The sequence below is a fragment of the Anoplophora glabripennis genome, unplaced genomic scaffold (assembly GCF_000390285.2).
Source record: "Anoplophora glabripennis isolate ALB-LARVAE unplaced genomic scaffold, Agla_2.0 scaffold1050, whole genome shotgun sequence".
Taxonomy (NCBI): Eukaryota; Metazoa; Arthropoda; class Insecta; order Coleoptera; family Cerambycidae; genus Anoplophora; species Anoplophora glabripennis.
In genome coordinates, this window is record NW_019417126.1 from 31640 (window position 1) to 55841 (window position 24202).

The window sequence follows — 24202 nt, forward strand, 5'->3', positions numbered from 1 at the left end:
TATATATTCTCCTTTCCATGCGGATAGGGTGTCTGTCGAAGGCCCCTATGAAACTATCTAAGTCCCAACTGTTTGGTTACGGCGTACACAATAATTGTCATGCTTCGCTGCAAAGATATTATCTGCTATTCTTATATTTTTAACAAAGCATTGTCCATTTTTACCGTTTTGTTTACTATTAATTGTTGTCATATCAACCTCACAATAGAAATTGTTGTTATAGCTTTATCAAATTCATCTTTGCTTATATTTTTAGTATAATCATTAATAATAAAACTTCATTAAGTTACTACATTTATCAGAGCTAAGTAAATCTTTTGCATAGAAGATACTGGCCCTACTATTAAGGTCCTTTGTCTTTTTCTATCTTCTTAATAATATGGGTTTAGTCAAACTGGAATGCAAAGAGGTACTTTTAAGTGAAGATTGGGATAATATTTGATAATGCCTCTTTAAATGCCATCATGAACTTGCTGGAGGTAGATAGATTGCATCCTTTGGAGAAGATTAGTTTACGCGTTCCAAATAAAAGATACTGTCATGGGCAGGCTAAATTTCATATGGCACATATTACATATGGTATCCTGGGACAGAAGATTTAGTCATTCCTGCTGAGAGTAAATTCAACAATATAGCAAAGGAAGAGGTGGGGAAAGTTTTGAATATTATCCGAAGATGGAGAAGAACCATAGCAGTATTTTTCAGAGCAGAAAACTATAAGATTATACTTTTGTTAGAGCTACAAATAATATGTAATTTTTTTACTTTTTTCTAAGCTATTAAATCATAAAAAATATTTTTTCAGCGTTCGAACAGAACTTTGATATATTTTAGAATTCATAGGTACCTAACATATTTAGTAATTAAATTTTACAAATCCAAAGAAAAATGTTTCTTTAGTTTGGTATTGTGATAACAGTGATTATAATAAATTTAATCGATTTTCTTCTTCTTTCATATTCTCTGGACATTTAATTTTCGGACAGCACCTTGGATATGGTTTTAACAAATTTCCTGGCACAACGTAACAAGGAGGTTCAACGGCATGCTTGGCACATCTGAAAAATAACCAAATTCGTGTCATTTCTAGTATTTGTGGACCCACATTTATAGGAAAAGAAAGTCTTATTTTGATCTCAAAAATACGTCCCTAAATTCTTTGTACTGAATTTTGAATCACCCTGTATATATTTATGTACAAAATTTAGTTCAAGAAACTTAACAAAATGTTGTATACTTACACTTAGTTATAAAAGATGCCAAGTGATATTTTTTAAGTACATTTTTTGAACAAATACAGTATTTAATATACCGGGCCCCTAACAAGAACTGAAGACCCTGATAACTTTTCAAGATTGAGCCCTATCAAAAAAGTTTCAGATAAAACTTGTAGAATATAAAGAAATCAAGACGCTGGTGATTTTGGATTTAACTTTGACCTTGAGATCAAGGTCCACTTGAAAATATTAAACGGAATATTCCATTTTTATAACTGCAATTAATAGAATGTTAAATTGGAAGTCATATAATGTTCAAACTCATTTCTCCCTGAACAACTCGATAAAAATGTTCCAAGAGAAATTTGTAGGGTTTTGAATGATAAATTAGATGGTGGCCTTGTCATAAATTAGATGGTGGTCACCATAAGTTGTAAGGTCAGACCAAGGTTAATAATGTCAAATGGAATACGTTACTTTTTATGCTAGCTACTAATATAACGCCAAATTTTATGAAGGAATCTGAGAACAAAAAGCTTTTCTAGGATGACCTTACATGTCGTTTGAAGGTCAAAGTCATTTTCCACAAAAAACAATGGCTATAAGAGTAAAAGAATTTTATAGACGTATTTAACTACAACTACTAGCATGATCTTGAGAACAATTTTGAAATTTAACAGATTGATACGTTAATAATTAAAATTTAATGATAAGGCCTTTCTGAAGGATGATATCTAATTAGCTATTAGATCAAATAATCTAATTTTGTTGAATAATTAAGAGAAAAATGAGTTTGACCTTCAATTGACCTGTAACGACAAACAGTAAAAATTTTCTAATACCACATTCCGACCTAAAATTTGATGCTTGATCAAAAATAAGGTGTCGCATTTAACCATTTTCAAGTTGACCTGAGATTGACCTTGAAACTAAAGATCAAGGTCAAATCCAATATCACCAGCATATTGGTTACTTGATGTACTACAACTTTTATAAGGAAATTTTGTGACGGGAATCAATTCTGAAAAGTATTCGGGAGGTTCGAGTTTAGGTACACCCTGTATGTACACGACGTCTTTAAATTTTTGTCGGTTTCTATAATGCTCTCTACGTTTTTTGATTGAGAAAATATTTTATCCGTGTAGGGAGATTTTTTACCCAGTTTTTTACGCAGAAGCCAATGGCGTGCATGGCATTTTATACCAGCTAATAGGAAACAGTATACGCGGATATTTATACACTGAGTTAAGGGTAATTAATTTAAAATTCCACATTGGTATGTCTAATAAGAATTATAAACATATAGAAATTAACAACACCTAATGATAAACTGATATATCGTACGATTTAATACGATACTTACCCCCATAAACTTATATCTTTATTCTCTAAACATTCTGCAATCAGGCATGAACTTTCTATTCTCTTTTTTTCATATTTTTGTAGCGAGCCAATTTTAAATACGGGAGAATCAGTATAACAATGTCCACCATGATCTATAAACACAAACGAATACAAAAAAGTCAATGAATAAATACATAGTTCTTTATGATGATCTTCCCTGGGAAAACTTATAATTTATAAAATTGTATATAGTTTGCAATTCTGGCGTTTCTAATGAAAATCAATGAATTCTGTATTAGGTATATTTGTTCCTTTAAAATAGAGTGTTTACTATAACTTTACCTATGAACCTACGAACTGATAATACACTTCTATATTCGAATATAATGCTTTTTAAAATTACATAGTGGGCAATGATGGCAACTTTGACATTCTAAGCAGTTAGAAGAAAGAATAAATAATGCTTTTCATCAGATCAGGTTCAAGCAACAAGAAATTTCGAACAAATTACATTTTCGTTACTAAAAAAGACGTCGGGCCTGTGTTCGTGGAAATGGAGGCATTTTTGAGAATTTACTAAAATAAAATTATTTAAATGATGACTAATGTTATTAATTTCTTTATTCGAATAAATACGTATGACTAGTGCTTGTCATGTCATTTAAGTAAAAGTGTTTTCAGTTGGTTTTTTAAGTCTTACCCGAAAATCAGGCTTTTTTCGAAAAACATAAGAGTGTAGTAATTTGTAGAAAATTGAAAGACGAATCCGAAAATATCATGGTTGTTACCGTAAAGCAGTGGCGTACATGTGCCCAATGTCAAATTATTTCACTTGCTAGTTTTTAAATTATTTTAAAAAATTAAAAATATTTTTTTAAGTTTAACACCCTGTATCTTTTTAACGAAGCGTCCTAGATACAAGCTTTATGGGAATGACTCTCTTTAAAATTCACCAAAGAATACGAGGTTTCATTTTTGGTCGCCATTTGTGAATCACCCTGTATATATACATAATAAAATCTGCCACGATTTTAAATCCGTAAAATTCCGTAAACCTATTTGTGCACAATTTTGATGTCTCGCGTCTTCTTCATAAAAAAAATCTACACAGATGAAATAATCTTTATAATTTTGATGGTATCTCGTACAGAAACAGCAGTTTACTAGCGAAAACTCTCGAGTAGAAAATCAAAGCAGACTTGTTACTGAAATCTTACACACGTATTTACTTGTTCATTTTGAGACGCATTTTTACTTACATTTTGTCGCTTCTCAAACAGAAATGGCACTTTACTGTTGAAAAAAAACGGATATTATGAATTTGAAATTGTAACAGATTTGTTTCATTATTAAATAAGGTCGAAACCCAAAACGCTAACAAATGATTATTTTTGTAATTACATAAATTCAAAGTGATATTTTTTAAACGACGACAAAACTATTTAATGATTTTAACATAACAGATGTGTTATTTAATAGTAGTTCGTGTTATTTTTATTTTAGATAATTATTAATTACTAGCTTGTATGCAGTCTTATTTCTTTAACAAATCTACATAATTGCTATCAAAATATACGGGATTAGATAGAATGAATTAGTTTAATATCTTCGAAGTAAATTAGGAGTATACTTTTTACATAAAAAAGGCATTATTTTTTACAAAATCGTTTATTAACGTTTGGTTTCGTTGAGCGAATGTTTTTCTTTTTGCATCGGACATTTGTTTAAAAATCTTTGCATGTGAAAATGGTTTATAGATTTGGATTTCAGATATACCTTTTTTACACTTCGCTAATTTGATAACAATAGGCCTATTCCCTATTCTTCCTGATTACCTATATTTCACGTAAAACATATCATTTGTTCCATTTTGCTGCTTACCTGATTGTCCTTTTTTGTGTTCAATAACTGCTGTCCACGAATAGACGGATGAATATAATGCACAAACAAATAATATAAATAAAACCACTTTCATGATTGGGTATATAACATTGGTATTGTACCCTTAACTGTGTCATTTTATATAGTGAATATTGATAATGATATGATAACCCTTGATACACTTAAATGTTTAATATATTTTGAATAATAAAAGGGTATTATTTATGACTGTTCTACAAACACATATCTAATAATTGTTTATATCTAAATTGCTATATCTGTTGGCAGTAGAGATTTTCATTTAAAAAAATACCGACGCTAATATTATATCACCCTGTAGAAAATCAGATATGTGGAAAAAACAGCAAAGTTGGTGAAAAAAATTTTTTTCTTTTCTTTTTTTAATTGAACGTTTATCGTCAAATAGGTGATTAAAAAAATTAAATGCTTATGTAAGCTGAAAAAAAAAATTCAAATCATTGTTTAACCCCTTTTTGAGCCGCTTCTAACCGTTGACCCACAAAGGTTTATCGAGAGTGAATCTTGGCCTACCTTATTATTCGGTCACTAACGTAGATTTTACTGCATTTGTATAGTATTTGTATAAGGGAAAAAAAGGACCTTTTTACCTAGACACATGAATGAATAAGATATTTTTTTACATTTTAACAAGTAAGTAAGTTTAATTGTTAATAAAAGCAAATGTATAAAGATAATAATTGGTTTCCAATGTTACGTTATTACAATTTAGTATTTTTAATATTGTTAAGGTTTTCACTATGTTTCATAATTTTATAATTGAATATGAGTTTTTAGTATTACGTTCAATTAACTATTCAGTTTGTAGTACGTATATCTAGTGACTTATTGCTTTTCAAAGGGTAGTATGGTACCTACCTATTTAAAATGTCAGTACGTCTAAAACGACACTCATTCGTCCATAATACTTTGTTAATAAAGTTGGGATCTGCTGCACTTTGATTTTGAAACCGATTTCAAAATTCAACACGACTGGGGAAATCAGCTGTTTCGCTTCAACATTCGACTGCTTTGTAGTCATAAAATGTGTTACCACGTAGAGTCCCGATTTAACGGGAGTTAAGGGGTAATATGCTTATTTTTCAAAAAGTCTAGTTTTTTTAGATTTTCTCTCTTAGTTAGGCTTTCCGAATACGCTCTTAAAATTGACATTATGACTGAATCACCCTGTATATCCTTTAGTATTCATTGGTAATATATTTAGCAAAGAAATTTCACAAAAATAAACAGTTTTCTTATGATGTTATTTAACAACGATTATAATGAATTTAGTCGATTTTCTTCCTGCTTTATATTCTCTGGACATTTAACTTCAAAACAACACTCTGGATACGGTTTTGACAAATTTCCGGGCACAACATAACAAGGAGGTTCTACGGTATACACGCCACATCTGAAAAAATAATCAAATTGATTTTATTTCTAATACAAGATTTTGAATAAAAATTAAGCATGCTTTTCAAGAATATTCAAATTACAAGTAAAAAAATTAAATAAACTTCCTGCAAAAAAAATTAGCACGTGTTCTATTTTTCTGCCCTCCTTACCTATTGATCTTTCTTTATAGGAACTAATTTTCTTGCTACTTTAAAGCAATATAAATTTTAAAATAAATTTACTTGCATTTTGAAGATATAAATCAAACTTTTATTCTTTTTTTAATAGGACAGCATAAATATCTGTAATTTTTTCGATTCCTCTCTTCTGATTATAATGTGATGAGTGATATGCATGCTATACAGGGTGTTAAAAAAAGAGTGTAAAATATTTCAGGAGGTAATAGTATAAACCAAAATAAGTAGAAAAGTCTTAATAAACATGGGTCCGCAAAGTAACGGTTGCGGAGATATGGACCACTATTCGTTTTTCAAACATTTTATTTTATTAGGTTAAACCGACAAAGGAAGCTTTTAACAAACAAAAAACAAAGTTACAGAAGATGTTCAAAGTGCCCTCCGTCCATTTCCAAGCAGGCACGACATCTTCGTCTCAACGATATTCGAACTCTTTCGAAAACACCCTCCTTGGTTTGGATTTCTTGACACTTTTGATAAATCCGTAGCTGCAGCTCTTCCAGGCTATTTACAGGAGTACCATACACTAATGTCTTCAAATATCCCCAAACAAAGAAATCTAGAGGGTTCAGATCAGGCGATCTTAGAGGCCATAAAACAGGTCCATGCCCATCTATGTGGAAAAGTTTGGTGTAAATGCTCTCTAACGGCCATGGAAAAATGAGCTGGAGCACCATCATGCTGGAACCACATTTGTTGCCTCTGATTCAAAGGAATGTCTTCCAAAAACTCATACAGTGTGTTCTGCAGAAAGTTGAGGTAAGCAGCACCTGTTAATCGGTTTGGTAAAACAACAGGACCTAGAAACCTACAATACCCATCCAAATGTTTAATGAAAAACGTGCCTGATGTCCTGATTCTATTAGAACATCTTCTGTAACTTTGTTTTTTGTTTGTTTGTCGGTTTATTCCTAATAAAATAAAATGTTTGAAAAACGAATAGTGGTCCATATCTCCGCAACCGTTACTTTGCGGACCCATGTTTATCGAGACTTTTCTGCTTATTTTGGTTCATACTATTAACTCCTTAAATATTTTACACTCTTTTTTTAACACCCTGTATATTTGCTCTGATATAGTCAAGGTTGCCATAGAACTACTGCGTAGATATGTTTTCCACTGTTAAATTTACTACAAATCTATAAATTCTCTATTAAGGAAATTATTTTATAAAAGTTCTTTTATAAAACTAAACTACAAGCCCATCGGAAATTTTCAAGGGGTCATTTGACCCAGCATCAATTACTTATAAATCAATACTACCACATATAACAATAACTTCAGAAACAATGCCGTCAATTTTTGTTGGTACAGGTAAGCTAAACCTGTCCACCAAGGGGGATGGTTTTCCGCAAAACATTTTTGTACGGCATTTCTAAAGAATATAGGTTATACAAAAAAAATGAACCTCGACCTAATCCCGTACAAAAATAGCAATACCGGAAGCCATAGAAAGGCCGTAAATAATTTGTATTAAGGAGAAAGTACTAGTAAAAATAAAATCAATTCTTGCAAGTAATACTTATTTGCAAAAATATATTTAAAGCCATTTAGAACCATTTTTTTTGGACGGCATTTTCTTTTTGTTGATTATTGTTGTCAGTATTAGCAAAATATATTAATGCCGTACAAAAATTTGCCTCGTGAAATCCTACTTTTCAGAGGGAAATTAATTTTCCTATAGTAAGCACGTTTCATGAAAAATGTACGACATGGCCAAAAATGTCATTATTTAATAAAATAGAATTAAAATTAGTGAATTTGATGTTCGTTCAAATCACCCCCCATGCGCTACTTACAAATAGAGGGTTGCGCATTTCTAACCCCTGGATCAGCAAATACGTACGGCGCAACTAAAAAAGTTATCTACGTATCTATCCGAAACTTGCAGTATAAATGCCGTACTGTAGTAAACCACCGGGCCAAAATTTTCAGAAAATCAAAAATGTTCCTATCTTCCGGTATTGCTATTTTCGTACGGCATTAAGTAGAGGTTCATTTTTTGTTGTGTTACCTATATACTTTAGAATTGCCGTACAAAAATGTTTTGCCGAAAACCACCCCCTTGGTGGACAGGTTTAACTTACCTGTGTACTCATACCTGTACCAACAAAAATTGACGGTATAGTTTCTAAAGTTATTGTTTCATGTGGTAGTATTGATTTATAAGTAATTCATGCTGCTGGGTCGAATGACCCCTTGAAAATTTCCGATGGGCTTGTAGTCTATACCTTCTAGGCAAAGAACATGATTGTATGTACTAGTCTTTGCAATTTTTTAGTGCCTTATTACCCGCCTTATTAATAATACTAGTTTATCCATCAATATTTTCTCCCTTAAATCGATAATATCAGCAATAGAAAGAATTTCATTGACTGGTCTCGTGGATCATGAAGTGATGCTTTTATAAGATTTATTTAAAAATAATTCTTTGTCTTGAACACGATAAGGTTATTATGAAACATCTATTTTTTTCAGAATATGTGAAGTATTTAATGATCTGTTCAGTATATTTAATATAGGAACAACTTAAAGAATATGCACTGGTGATATGGCAACCTTGACTTTATGCACTGTGAGGGTCAATAAATAAATCAAAATATTTGCACAATATTGTAATCAGAATATTGGTAATTTGTTTTAATATTAAACCTTATAGGATGGTATTGTTCGCAGTTATTTATTTCTGGCTGTTTTTCAATTAATTATAATATATTTACTCCATATCGAAAGGAAAATAAATTTTAAATAAAATGTTTTAGGAACGAAAACGAGAAAGTTTCGAAACGTTGATAAATTGATATATATGTACTTACCCCAATATACTTATATCTTTACTTTCTAAACATTCTGCATTGGCACATAAACCTTGTATTCTCTTTTCTTCAAATTTTTTTAGTGCCCCAATTTTGTAAGAATCAGTATAGCAATGTCCTCCATGATCTAAACACAAACGAATACAAAAAAAATTATGAGTAACTTAATGATCTTCCTCGATAAAACAGATAATTGGAAAATTATTGGGTAAAAATACATGTGCAGTTTCTTCAGGCATGGAGAAAAATAACTATAAACCTCTTTCTTGATTCAGAGCTGTTGATATTATACAGGAATGGCCAGAAGTACGAAATAAAATTAATATCTTTTGAATGAGTTAATTTTTTTTTAAACGCCGAAACACGTTAACTGATTTTGATTTTTTCCCATCTTTCGGTTATACAATAATTAATTTTTCTTCAACCCCGTAACCCCCAGCTACCCCTACTTCTTTTTTCAAATGGAAACATAAGGCACGAGGGGGCTCGTTGAAAAGCTTATAGAAAACCGTATCCAGCCATACCAAATAAACAAGTTTTATTTTTTCAATAGCAAGGTTTTTAGGGTTGTATAAAACACCTACTTAACAAGTGAAATAAAATTTAATTATCTTCAGTGTTATCCTCCATGAATTTGCACAGAATAAAATAAAGAATTTGAAACTGTACCTATCACTGCTAACGCAAAAAAGATATATTTTTTATGTTGCGTTTTTTTGGCACCACTTACTTGCCAGGCTTTCTGGTTAATTTTTCGCTTTAGTTGTAAATTGGAGTTCGAAACGTTACTATTGTGTCAAAATCAAGTTATTTACTGAATTGCAATGGTATTGTCGGAAAGGCAACGCATCGAAATCTTGATATTGCTTGGATGTGGAGACAAAATAAGAAGTCAGGCTGAAGTGCGCGATTTATTTAATGCGAAATATCCCGAAAACCAAATCTCGCAAGGGACAGTTAGTAAAATATTTCACAAATTTGAGGAACACGGTACAGTACAGACTTTGCCCAAAACTGGACGGGCACGTGCTTTGAATGAAGAAAAGAAATTAGACATTGCATTAGAACTTGTTGAAAATCCTCATACTTCAACTGTTTCATTGGCCCGCAATCACGATGCTTCTCGAACTGCAATTCGAATGTTTCTGAAACAAGAGAAATACCACCCCTATAAGGTATGTCTTGTCCAAGAGCTTTTGGAAGACGATTATGATAGGCGATTACAATTTTGTGAAGAAATGATGAGACGGTGTGACGACAATAATGGTTTTCAACGAGACGTACTTTTTTCGGATGAAGCTACGTTTTATTTAAATGGAGTGGTTAACAGGCACAACTATCGCTTTTGGTCCCAGGAAAATCCACACTGGACATGCGAATCGCATACGCAGCATCCACAAAAAGTTAATGTATGGGCAGGTATCATCAACAACAGAATCTTGGGCCCATTCTTTTTTGAAGAAAATCTTACTGCCGCACGCTACCTGGATTTCCTAACATTTGACCTGATACCTGCTCTAGCTGTGATTTTCCCTCATGAAATTGATCCAGATATACCGAATGAAAGAATTTGGTTCCAACAAGATGGCGCTCCCCCACATTTTGGTATTGATGTTCGAAGATACTTAGATGAAATGTTTCCAAATCGCTGGATTGGTAGACGGGGTACAGTTGAATGGCCGCCAAGATCCCCCGACTTAACACCCCTGGATTATTTTCTTTGGGGATATTTGAAAGAAAGAGTCTACCAGGACAGACCGGATAATATTGAGAATTTAAAGAACAAGATTAGGGCGGAGATGCATAATTTACCAGCTGAAGTCATTCAGAATGCTGTGGACAGCTTTTACTATCGTCTTGGAGAATGCCAAATAGTGAATGGAGGACATTTTCAGCATTTGCGACATTGAGTTTATTTTTGTAAATTATCTAGTTGTTTCAATTTCTAAATGAAAAAAAACTTGTTATTGAAAAAATAAAACTTGTTTATTTGGTATGGCTGGATTCGGTTTTCTATAAGCTTTTCAACGAGCCCCCTCATGCCTTATGTTTCCATTTGAAAAAAAAGTAGGGGTAGGTGGGGGTTAGGGGGTTGAAGAAAAATTAATTATTATATAACCGAAAGATGGGAAAAAATCAAAATCAGTTAACGTGTTTCGTCGTTTTAAAAAAAAAAATAACTCTTTCAAAAGATATGAATTTTATTCCGTACTTCTGGCCATCCCTGTATAATACATTTTCATGGTTTGAAGATAAGTGAATTTAAATTTAAAGCAGTAAAATATGTTAAAACATATATGTTTGTTATTAGTGCCTACTATTTGGATAGAATTTATTATTTTATTTCTATTTTAGTTATTAATTAATTCTGTCTCATTTCTTGAATATGTATTTGCTACCAAAAAAATATATCTATATGACATAATTTAATAATAATGTTAGGAAAATTTTTAGTCAGTTAAAATTAATTAATACTGAATATCTTCAAAAAGTATATATTTTGCATAAAAAATTGTAATCTTTTCGATTTCCTAATAAAATCTAAAGATCTATTGAAATAAAAAGTTATGTAAAAATGAACCCCGGAACTTCTGAAAAGTAAATACCCCTACCTATGTTTCACCCTAACAATTTGATCTACATACAAACGTACAAGAACATATATGAAATTATTTAAAATTGTTAAAAACGGTTTGCAAGTAACTATTTGTGTTTTATACAAATTGATCTGTGTTTTTTGTTTTCCATTGAGGCCGAAAAACAAAATGTTTTAAATATAAATATTTGCCCGCAATTAATTAAACATGAGCAAATTCAAAGCGTTGCAATTTTAAATTTTCAATTAAAGTTTCGATATCAGTGAGTCAGTTCAGTCAGTGAGTGTAATTCTCAAAAAATCATAATTATGCTTCTTCACTTATTTTCTACTCTCTCAAAAAATTTCCAGAATGATTGTTGTTCATCTTATATTTCTCCTTAAATTCAGAAATATGTAGCATGCAAAAATTTATATCATAATAATAATAATTTATATATAAAAATAATATTAATGATATCATTTGTTCCACTTTGCTGCTTACCTGATTGGCCTTTTTTATGCGGAATAATTGCTGTCCACGAATAGACAGATATATACGAAGCACAAAAAAATAATATAAATAAAGCCACCTTCATGTTTGGGTATGTAACACTGTTACTGTTTTCTTAACTAACTGTGGCATTATATTCAATATTGACAATTTCATGATAACCCTTGATACACTTAAATGTTTAACATAATTTGAATAATAAAAGTGTATTATCTATGATTATTCCGCAAGTGCAAATACATAGATAATATATAATAGGTACCTATTGTGTATATTTAAATTACTATACACTATACCTACCTACATACTAAGCTCAGGTACATAGATCATTTTTTTAAATTTACTGATGCTAAGCTGATATCACCCTGTATAAAACAACAAAGTTATTATAAAATCTTTTTCCTTTTTTTTAATTGGGCTTTCTGGAAAAATATACATACAGGGTGTATTTTTTTAATTTATTATTTTTTTAATTTAGTAGAGGTATTACCAGAGAATGATACCTACATACAGAAGTGCAACTCTCGTAGAAATCCGCGTTGTTCTAATCTAATGGAATCAAATTATGGACCTTCAAGCCATATTTTTGGCAGCAACCAGTAGCAACGAAATTTAAAACAGAACGAAGTCAAAATTGTACAGTTTACTGCGTGTGGTTAATAAACTGTATTGAAATAAATAATTCAGTAACATTTACCCACAACATCAAAAAATTTTGACATTAGATTTAAACAAAGTTGCATTTATTTTAATTATGTAGTTTAACTGTGTAAGGACATTGCAAGTTTGATAGAATATTTCGTGTCAATGCTTTAACTAGAAAGTTTATTGGAAGAGAACCACGAAAACCTTTAGCAATATTACAACATATCAACTTACTCCAAATATCTCAATATAGGTAGTTATAAAAAAAATGTTGCAGTGGAATCGAATTGGAATCTAAATAGATTGCTGTAACTTTTCTCTTTTGTCAAAAAAATTCTAACGAAAGTTTCAGTTTAATGTCGATATATTTTTCTTATAAATTGCCATAAATTTAAAAGTACCTATCAATCAATTGGTGGTGCTTTTCTATTTAGTGCTATCACTGGTGTTTGCTGATCGTTATACTGTTATCTTTGCAAGTGGATATAATGATGGAGACAGTCATCCTTTATGATGGATTATAAAGAATGATTACCATTAGTGGTTACTTAAAAATAATAATAAAGAATTCTTTTTATTGGTGATTCGATTTCTGATGACGTCATGTTCTCACACTGCCTTTACTGAAAATGCTATCTTGTTTATGAACGCACCATAGAATACAAATGACGATAACATGACACACGTTAAATTTTGTTTACCACGTCTATGCAATTTAGGTTATGTCGTTTTTGATAGTTATAAATAATTTTTAATTTCAGAATAAGTACAAGAAATTAAAAAGAAATCTATAAACATATCTCAAAAATGGATTCTATGTGAAAGTTGTATTGAAAAATATCGTGCATTTGACGTAAAATAGGTAAATATCCTAAAACCTTAATCCCTTAATTAACTTTTGAATACCAGATTTTTAAAATATTAGGATATATACATAAAAATTGAATGTGTGTGTGTATAAAAATAGTCCGAGTAAAATTTTTATTTTTTTATTAAAAAATTATTCTTTAGGAGTCTGTCTTGTAATTTGTAATTACTAGGTTGTACGTTGATAAAAAATCAGAAATAGATATAAAACCGCTAAGGATGTAAAGCATATTTCAGGAGCAAATAACACTGACTGCTTACCATAAAAAAAATAAACTTTGATAACCACAGAAATATAATCAAATTGCTGTAGACAATTTTGTGAATTAAAAATCATTCCTATAAGTATTGTTCTCTCCACTTAGATATCCAGTTTTCAGCCAGATTCTTCACTTTTAGGATCAATTTCAGTCTCCTGTGATTGTGAAAAGTAGAAAATTAATGCCTTTTTTTGGTTGTCAGTAAACGCATACATCGTAATTAACTTACATATTTGATAGTATTGGGGTGTAATTGTTTTTATATTTGGTCATCAGTTAATGGTAATAGGCAATGACTTCAGCACCTAACCTACTATTTCAGATTGCTTCGACTGAACAGTATTAACAATCTGGCAATTTAATTTTCACTATATTAACAACAGTTCATTATTTTGATCTAATTAAAAATTTTAATATGGTAAATGAAAAATATAACTGTTCCTAAAGGGAAAGCAATACTAGAAAGGGTGACTTCCTTCGATCACTGATCTACAGTGGCGTACCCACCATTTGGTACCCAAAATCGAGAGGCCCCATTGTGAATCCTTTGAAGTAGGTAGTGGTAGTTTTATAATTATATTTCTATGATTATCAATTATCAAGTAATGTGAGTTTTGTATTTCTTAAAATGCTAGTGATTAGGTATAATGTATGTGTTTACAATTTTCATTATTACTGTTTTGGCTCAAAATTTTAGGTTTAGAAAAATGAAGATAAATGAAAAAAATTTGGTTAAGAGGAATGTAGAGAAAAATGTAAAGAAGAACCCTGAGAGTGATAAAAAACATTCTGAAACTGAATCAAAGGGAAAAGATGCTCTGTAAGATTTTATTTATAATTTGCGTGTGGAAGTTCTCTGGTTTCTTTATAAAAAAAGTGTAGTGCTAACTTTACCTAGGCACAATAACATTCTGAGATTGTAGGTGTAGCATCATTAAGGCCGCTGTAGAACAAGTTTTTGTAAGATAGTTACTGACAGTTAAATTTGAGTTTTTAAAAGTAATAAAAAAAGTATGAGATGATGATACGCTTTATTTTTATTTTTTATGTGAACATAAAATAAATATAATAGTCACTCGTTTATATTTGAAAGTACTTACATATAATAATAAGAGAAATAAGTTATAATAAACTAATTTAAATCAAGTTAATTACCTTAGTACAATTTTACTTTCTCAAAGTTGTAGGTCGTAAATAACATTCAATATGAACACAACAGCAACATTTTTTTCTCTATTATGCTATTATATTATGCTACCATATTTGTACGTTAAAATATATGTTTCTAGTAAATATGGTCCTTTACCAAGGTTCCCTGGCCAGAGAGTTTGGACCAGAGGAATATTAATACTGGGTGTATTAATTTACGTTTGGTACTTTTCAAAAAGTTCAAAAGAGACAGTATTGGCTAAACAGAATGATATGTATAACAGAAGAGGTCAGGTTATTGAATGCAGTGAAGAATACTTAGATGACATCAAACAGTATCCAGGATGTATTCCACAAAAGTGTGGGAGGTATGTTAGCGATAAAATTGTTACCGCACACGAAGTCGAAATTTTACTTCAGCTTGCAAACAGAGGTAAGCAACGATGTTATTAAACTCTTTTATTTATATTTTTGAGAAGAACTTACTCTATTAAATTGTCTAGAGTGAGACGTAATAGATAATAAAAATAGTGATATGCCATTTTTCTATTTGTTCATGCAGTTTTATGAAGAAATATATAAAAAATCAAAATCATTTTCAGTTCATTAAGGTTTGTCGCAACATGGACTTTTTGGTATTGTTTTAGTGATGGCTCTTGGGGGCTCGAAAGGAGGAGCAACCATAATGGATCTGCACTCTGGGGCTTTGTCGTTTGATGACAAATTTATCAATGTGTATGCCCAGAAAAAAAATAAAATTTTAACACCGACCGATCTAACAGTATACAAATTAGTCAGAACGAAAATTCAGAATGCTATAGCAGAAACGTTTGGAATAGATGTTGGCAGCTTGTATTTAACTCACCCTACGTTCTTTTCGAAACTTTCTAATTTAACACCTGTTACACCTCACGACGAGTACTGGCACGTCCATATAGACAAAGTAAGTTCATTTTCATTCATAACTAGTACTTAAGTCTCGACCTAAGTTCTGAATATTCATTTACACACAAATAATCATTATATCATATAATAATAATTACACGAAAATGGTGGTTGGTGGAAATTAATGTGTAATATTTTACGAGTGGAACTAGTGAAATTCATTTTTTAGGAAACGAATTGTGCTCAAATTAGAGCAAATTTGTTTTTCTGTGGCTTACTTTGCTTATTTTTAAGTCCATGCTTTTGAGCTTTGTAAAAAGAATATACAACATGCAGTTGACAGGGAAAAGTTTTCTCTCAACTTTAGGACATTATACTCCGCGGTCGAAATTATAAAGAGTGACTAAGACATAATATAAAAAAACTATTACCATAATGCGTATAAAATATAAAATGATTTTTATACGGTTCAATATTATTTATCTTTGTGCCGCTCGCTACGCACATCGATAGAATCTATAATCGTCTAGAGACTGAGTTACACTGAACATCGATCTATATTCTATCTCTGTCTTTTGCACTTGGTAGGGAATAGGGAAATGCTTTTTTAGTGGGTGTAAACGGACTTGATTTAACCCGTCCTGAGAAACGTCATAGTATAAGCGTAGACGAGGGGTCTAATTCCATGGCTATAATAAATTTATAAATTAAAAAAACACAATTGGGACGTTTTAAAATTCTGTAATAATTAAAATGGATCAAAGTGCTTGTTATAGCAAACCGTAAAAAATATTAGATGTTATGTTTTATTATCTTTTTTCATTATTTTCTATATCTTGTTGCCTTTTACGCAGACACGCCAATGGATTTTCGTTCCCGGCACGCTTCATCCCCCTTACTAGTCCAAAAGCTAGCGATGAATCACTCTCTATAATTTCGACCGTGGAGTATATGCAGAATGATTCTGTGATGTTTATTAAATATACACATTTCATTACAATTTATTTATATTTAATATTTTTTTACTTTAATCATCTTGTTATCTTCATTTGTTCAAGAGGTTTGATTTTTTGAAGAGAACATTGAGAAGACATACTGCCACAATTATAATTTTGAAATTGTTTGTTTATTTGAACTCATTTGTTTTGATTTTGACATATGCCAAATATTCTGCCGAATGTCAAATATGTGGTAGTTATCCATCAAATATACCATCTTCAGACTATAGTTTTACTACGGAAGATCACAGTACTATGCTGTTAAAATAAGGAGTGTTTCCAAATGTAACATTTAGAAAGCTGATACTGGTGATGGTTAAAATCAGATATCCAAAGCCAACTCTATAAACAGTTTCAAAATTGTGAACGGCAGTTTAAATTAAAACAAGAAATTTTCAAAGGCAGTATTGAGATAACATGATTATAAGGAAATAAAATGTTAGGAAGGAATCAATCTTTTTAATGAAGCTTACTTAGTAAAGTTAACACCACATAATCATTATCCGCAGTATCTTAAAGTTGAAAACAAAAATAAGGGAGCATTTGTTTCACCTGTACACTGCAAGTTATAAATAATTTTTATTAAATTCCAGATTTAAAAAATTAAAAAAAGATTATCAGGAAGAAAATATCACTCATTAAACTTAATCGAAATTTTGTATAGATGCAACTTCATGTTGTAATTTTACGAAAAATTAACATTTTGTGAAAAATTTAAAATTAATTACGTTTGTTAGCATTATAGTCCAGGGATATGAGGAAAATGCCGTGACTGTTGAGTAGCCAAGGATCTGTAAAGTTTTTCCTAAAATTTGGGTGAATTTGTGCAAAACCCACACACCATCAGGTGAGGTTTTTTAATAATTAACAATAAAATATCTAAAATAACCCAAAATATCACTTTTTTTGCCTACCAGAAAAAAACGATAATTTTTATTTTAATATTAAAGTAACCAACTTGTAGGGAATAAAAAACCTTTAAAATGGCGGTTTATAAAATCCGATACGATAATTTGTTGCTCGAGAAATTGCAAAAAATTGTCATAATTCGATTACTACTAAATAAACAATAAGTTTTGCAAAAGTCAACGACTTTGATATTGCATAAATAGTTGGCTTTTATAGTCCTTAATTTGTGATTAAAATTTCAGACTGATTCTTCCAATAGTTTTTGCAAAATTCTAAATGTTTATCCCAGAGGCATTATTTTTGCAATAACTTGACATGCAAAATTACCAAGATATTTTAATTCTGTAGGTGTCATATGAAAGAGAAAGACTTCTTTTATTGGAAGAAATTATTTTATTGCAAAAAATTGTTTTTTACCACTGCAAAAACGTACCACAAAAACATTGTCATTTTTGTCTTATAAACAATTAGAATAAATTTGTTGCAATTATATTTAGAGAGATTATTTTTCCATATTTGTAAAGCTGATATTTTTACACAAATTTAAAAAAAAAAGTTGCTCTAACTTAATTTGGGGCAAAGCTTTTTTTAAAAAATCACAGCTACTTTGTTTATTACAATAAGACTTCTAATAAGTGCCATTTCGAAGATCAAGAGCTAAAAAGTTTCTATGTGAAATTTTTGAGGACGATAGCTTTGTAACAGCATCTCTGAGAATGCTCCAAATAATGACTTCGATACAAGATGACTGTGGGTCAGTGGAGGGGGAACCTACAAATCCACGAGCAAATTGAACTCTGGAACTTGTTGACCGATTTTGATGTTTTTTTTTTTTGGGGTACCTTCTTGCGTACATCACAAATATACATTTTGTTAATAAATAAAAATTTAAATTAATCCAGTAATTTGTTTAAACAGTAACAAAAAAATTTTTTTTTTGAAAAATGTCAACATCTTTGTAATTTTTTGTAATGGAACATTATAGGAATGATTAAATATCATTTTTTAATAAATTAATATTGCATACTTTTACCAAAAAATTCTAAATTATCAACATTATTTTAGTTACTTTAACGGAAAGTTATAGATATAGGTTCAATTTTTTTCTTATTAATAAATTAACATTTAAATAATTGAATAATTTGTTTAAACATTAAAACATTTTTTTTATGTTAATTATTAAAAAACCTCACCTGATGGTGTGTGGGTTTTGCACATATTATACTAAAATTCCCCTAAATTTTATGAAAAACTACAGATCCTTGGCTACTCAACAGTCACCACACGGTCATTTATTTTCCTCATATCCCTGGACTATTAGTAACAATTCCTTTATTGTGATTTATTGATTTTATATGCGCAAATATATTGAAACAGTTAGTTGCTGAAATTTTTTTAATATATGGAACAGTTTAATTTTGCTTTACTAATTGGTAGAAATCATAAAATAGAATTATGTTTTTAGCACACCTATGAGTCGTTTCACTATACATCACTGCTCTACCTGAATGATTATGGTATTGACTTCAAAGGAGGGCGATTTGTTTTTTTAAACGATGCTTCTAATCCTACAAAAAATGTCACAGTAGAACCTAGGAAAGGTAGAGTGTCAATGTTTACATCGGGTCCTGAAAACCCGCACTTTGTAGAGCGTGTCACGGAAGGTCTCAGGTTTGCTATTACTGTATCTTTCACATGTGATTCCTCCAAAGCAATTCAAGATCCGGTACATAAAATGTGATTACATTTCATTCCATATTTAACATTTTTAACAACCAACAAACTGCTTTTTAATTTAATTAATATACATCTATAAAAATTAATTATTTTTGCAACTTTAGTGTTGTGAGAATAATATCACAGTAAGTTAATATACAAAATACTATTGTTTGTTAAATGTTTTACATTGTTCTTATCTTAAAACATTCCAAAAGTTACACATTAATAAAACATTTTTGAAATTTAGATTTTTCACATTTACCCTTTACGTTATTCATAATCTTACGATTTTCCCAGCTGACAATCTAAAAATAGTAAGCACTTATACCAGAGTTTGCTACTAATGCCTTGACCCACAAGCTTGCAAGACATCACAATTTAGGTGTTGACACTTGTTGATACCATTGTGACTTTATTATATAATTTTACATCTGGAAATACTTTAAGGACTTAATTACTTCACTTCCACTTTAACTTCACGACCACCGATTCATTATGTTTGATTATAGCAGATGTGAAGTAATTGGATCCGTGAAATATCTGCAGAGGTGAAATAGTAAGACATCTAAAAGGTGACATTTCTTGTACAGAAATGATTCATAAAATTGCATGTAGAAGTATTATTTAAAGTTACCGTTCTATGCATTATAACTTTTTTTTATTATTAACGTGGAGTTTAATAATTAAAAAATTGGTAGCAAATAATTTCCGTGTTAAACATAACTAACAATTTGCAATTATGCAGAGACCCTTTGTGATTCATTTTTGAGATACAGGATGATAAATATTTTCTTATGTTATTGTTCTCAATTATTTTACACTTTTCATAGATGATAGATTTGTACGAAAGGTCTTATCCAGTAATGTGTTTACGGTTAAAAAAACAATGACAAAATATCATGACATGAGGACATTCGGAGGAATTAGAAGTGTTATGGTCCTAAAATTTTGAACAGTAACTCATATATTCCATTGGTTCTCAATAGTGTTGACGTACTGAATTTAAATGGATTATCTTTAAAAACATGTAAAATAAATGAGAATTATGCTTTATCCCTCGTGTCTCAAAAACAATGTATTTGTGACCGTAACTTTTCTTAATTTTGATCTGGTAGAATTTTTTTGGTGGAATGTCGCAAAAATGTATATGTCAATTCAGAAATCAAAAGAAATATGTACTTTAAAAATTTAGTTTTGTATATCTGCTTAATAATTTAGAAACTTTTAAACATATGTGTAGACATTTACAAGAAATGCATTTTTTGATCAATATAACTTGATTTGAATTATGGAAAAATGGTAATCAATACATACATTTTAATTCAAGTTAAGCAGTGAATAATATTGGAAATTTTCTCTAATTGTTGAAATATGACTTTCAAATTGATAATTTCGGATTTTAATGAGCTTTGTTGTAGTAAAAGTACATACTCCAAAGAATATCTAGAATTTTGGTTAGTGTAAGTATATTAGAACTTGGAAAAAAAAAATTATCAAAATTATTTTCTTTTTTTTAGACCATTGAAAATAATGTAAAAATCTGAAAAAAATCTATAATATTCTCTGAAATATCCCTCAAAGTTGCTCATTAGTTCCATACTTTTATGTAGTTTTTGAGAAAACATAATTTGAAAAGTAATAACATCTGCGTGTTAGTTATCTCAAAAGTAGTTTGAGAACCAGCACTAAAAGCGGTATGTACCTACATATAATGTTTTCATTGTATGCTAATATTAAAACTTATATTTTTTCACACATTAGTCATGTGGGACTACCATGCTTATCCGGCTAGACCCTTTACTTGATCCAAAAAATATATTTATTTTACTGATAGATTCGTTTAGTAGATCTCTTCCTCAAATAAAACATAACTGAAATTAAAAGTCAAAAAATTGAAGAGATCCTCTGTTCTGTTTTTCACAAAAAACGAGCTCGGGTCATTTGAACTACTTTTTATCTATTTTGGCCCCCCTGTAATGTGTAATGATATTTAAATCATTGGGGTTTACACTTTTCTTCAAATACACTCTGTATGTAACTTTTAACTCTTAAATATATTGTATTGTATAAATTTCTTTATTATTAGTCGAGGAAATAAAGCACAAAGAGCCGAAATCTCCGAAATTTTTCCATCAAGTCGTATCAAGATGGGGTTTTTTGCATTCAGTTTCTAAAATGTGAAAAAAATGTATCAACTTTGTATTATGTTTTTCGGCCAAATTGCATTTGTGCAGTGCAAAATGTATCAGGAAAAATGCATTTTTTAGTCACTTAGAAAAAATTCATAACTCCGTTAATAATGTCTGGAATGGACTCAATTCAGGGTTCTGGAGGTTTTCGAGGTCGCTGATCCCGAATATGACCTTCAAATTGACACCCGGGGGTTTTACGGGTTGCTGATTCCTAATCTGGCGTCGGCGAGCACCCCCCGGACATCTGGTGTACCGGAACCTGGACATGGACGTCACTCCGGGAGTTTTCCTGTAAAATTCGGGTAAACAATCCGAAAATCGCATCAGGGGGTTTTTCGGAGCGCTCTTCTCGAATCTGGCGTCGGTGACCACACCTCGGATACCTGGTGTACCGGAATCTGGACATGGATGGCATCTCCGGGAATTTTCCTGTAAAATTCGGGTAAACGAGCCGAAAATGGTATCAGGGGGTTTTTCGGGGCGCTCTTCTCGAATCTGGCGTCGGCGACCACACCTCGGATACCTGGTGTACCGGAACCTGGACATGGATGTCATCTCCGGGAATTTTCCTGTAAAATTCGCGTAAACGAGCCGAAAATTGTACCAGGGGGTTTTTCGGGGCGCTCTTCTCGAATCTGGCGTCGGCTGACCACACCTCGGATACCTGGTGTACCGGAACCTGGACATGGATGTCATCTCCGGGAATTTTCCTGTAAAATTCGCGTAAACGAGCCGAAAATTGTACCAGGGGGTTTTTCGGGGCGCTCTTCTCGAATCTGGCGTCGGCAACCACACCCCAGACACCTGGTGCACCGGAACCTGGACTTTGAAATCGGCGTCATCGCCAGAGAAATCAATAAACAGTAAATTTTCAATATATTTGAGACTGCTGTTAATACTGCAATAACTTGTTTGGAATTGTTGATCTAATTTAAAGTATGCAAGTTTTGTATGCAATAATTTGAATGATCACAATGTATGCGTGTTATTTCAGAAACAAATGAAAATCATTTGCCTTTTCTAACTTACTATGACATCTATGTCCAGGTTCCGGTGCACCAGGTGTCAGGGGGGGTGGTCACCGACGCCAGATTTCGACAAAAGCGCCCCAAAAACCCCCTGATGCGATTTTTGGATTGTTTACGCGAATTTTACAGGAAAATTCCCGAAGATGACGTCCATGTTCAGGTTCCGGTACACCAGATATCCGGGGTGTGCTCGCCGACGCCAGATTAGGAATCAGCGACCCGAAAAACCCCCTGGTGTCTGGTCTCGTTGCATTTAAGAGTGAAATTCAGGAGAAGCCTCGGAGATGACGTTCATCATCAATCCTAAGCTTCAGGTCGGGGATGGACCAATTTGAAGGTCATATTCGGGATCAGCGACCTCGAAAACCTCCAGTACCTGATTTGAGTCCATTCCAGGCATTATTAACCAAGTTATGAATTTTTTCTAAGTGACTTTTAAAAATGCATTTTTGCGGATGCATTTTGCACTGCAATTTGGCCGAAAAACATAATACAAAGTTGATACATTTTTTTCACATAATTTTAGAAACCGAATGCAAAAAACCCCATCTTGATATGACTTGATGGAAAAATTTCGGAGATTTCGGCTCTTTGTGCTTTATTTCCTCAACTAATAATAAATTTATACAATACAATATATTTAAGAGTTAAAAGTTACATACAGAGTGTATTTGAAGAAAAGTGTAAACCCCAATGATTTAAATATCGTTACACATTACAGGGGGGCCAAAATAGATAAAAAGTAGTTCAAATGTCTCGAGCTCGATTTTTTGTGAAAAACAGAACGAAGTGGATCTCTTCAATTTTTTGACTTTTTTAATTTCCGTTATGTTTTATTTGAGGAAGAGATCTACTAAACGAATCTATTGCAATTTGGTCGAAAAACATAATACAAAGTTGATACATTTTTTTCACATAATTTTAGAAACCGAATGCAAAACACCCCATCTTGATACGACTTGATGGAAAAATTTCGGAGATTTCGGCTCTTTTTGTGCTTTATTTCCTCAACTAATAATAAAGAAATTTATACAATACAATATATTTAAGAGTTAAAAGTTACGTACAGAGTGTATTTGAAGAAAAGTGTAAACCCCAATGATTTAAATATCGTTACACATTACAGGGGGGCCAAAATAGATAAAAAGTAGTTCAAATGTCCCGAGCTTGATTTTTTTGTGAAAAACGGAACAGAGGATCTCTTCAATTTTTTCTTTTTTAATTTCCGTTGTTTTATTTGAGGAAGAGATCTACTAAACGAATCTATTGCAATTTGGCCAAAAAACAATACAAAGTTGATACATTTTTTTCACATAATTTTAGAAACCTATTTTGATACGACTTGATCAAAAAATTTCGGAGGTTCAGTGCTTTATTTCCTCGACTATATACTGAAAATTAGTTTATTACCGTTATTGGAGTTTCTGCAAGAATTCTGTTGGATTTCCGTAACTGTGTAAATAAATAAATATTTACCATTGGTTTTATCGACATCCTCAAAAACACATTAGTTTTCGAAAGTAGTATAATTTGCAGGTGGTGAATCTTATCTCAGTTTCGTGGTATGTATTAATAGGAATAAAACAAAAG

General features: G+C 31.2%; 3 protein-coding genes across 3 annotated transcripts; 1 reads left to right on the forward strand and 2 right to left on the reverse strand.

The window, feature by feature from the left end:
* Positions 1-877: 877 nt before the first annotated feature.
* Positions 878-4566, reverse strand: LOC108915675. The gene is made up of 3 exons (XM_018721772.1): positions 4443-4566; positions 2581-2713; positions 878-1058 (listed from the first exon to the last, which is right to left on the reverse strand). The coding sequence occupies exons 1-3, from the start codon at positions 4534-4536 to the stop codon at positions 923-925; spliced, it is 363 nt and encodes a 120-aa protein (XP_018577288.1). The 5' UTR covers positions 4537-4566; the 3' UTR covers positions 878-922.
* A 1087-nt stretch (positions 4567-5653) lies between these two features.
* LOC108915674 lies at positions 5654-12083 on the reverse strand. The gene is made up of 3 exons (XM_018721771.1): positions 11952-12083; positions 8872-8998; positions 5654-5874 (listed from the first exon to the last, which is right to left on the reverse strand). Exons 1-3 carry the CDS (start codon positions 12043-12045, stop codon positions 5739-5741), a joined length of 357 nt encoding a protein of 118 aa, XP_018577287.1. The 5' UTR covers positions 12046-12083; the 3' UTR covers positions 5654-5738.
* Positions 12084-13301: 1218 nt separating this feature from the next.
* On the forward strand, positions 13302-19624 carry LOC108915671 (2-oxoglutarate and iron-dependent oxygenase domain-containing protein 3-like). Its single transcript, XM_018721768.1, has 5 exons — positions 13302-13467; positions 14430-14552; positions 15022-15314; positions 15529-15824; positions 19139-19624. Exons 2-5 carry the CDS (start codon positions 14440-14442, stop codon positions 19412-19414), a joined length of 978 nt encoding a protein of 325 aa, XP_018577284.1. The 5' UTR covers positions 13302-13467; positions 14430-14439; the 3' UTR covers positions 19415-19624.
* Positions 19625-24202: the final 4578 nt, after the last annotated feature.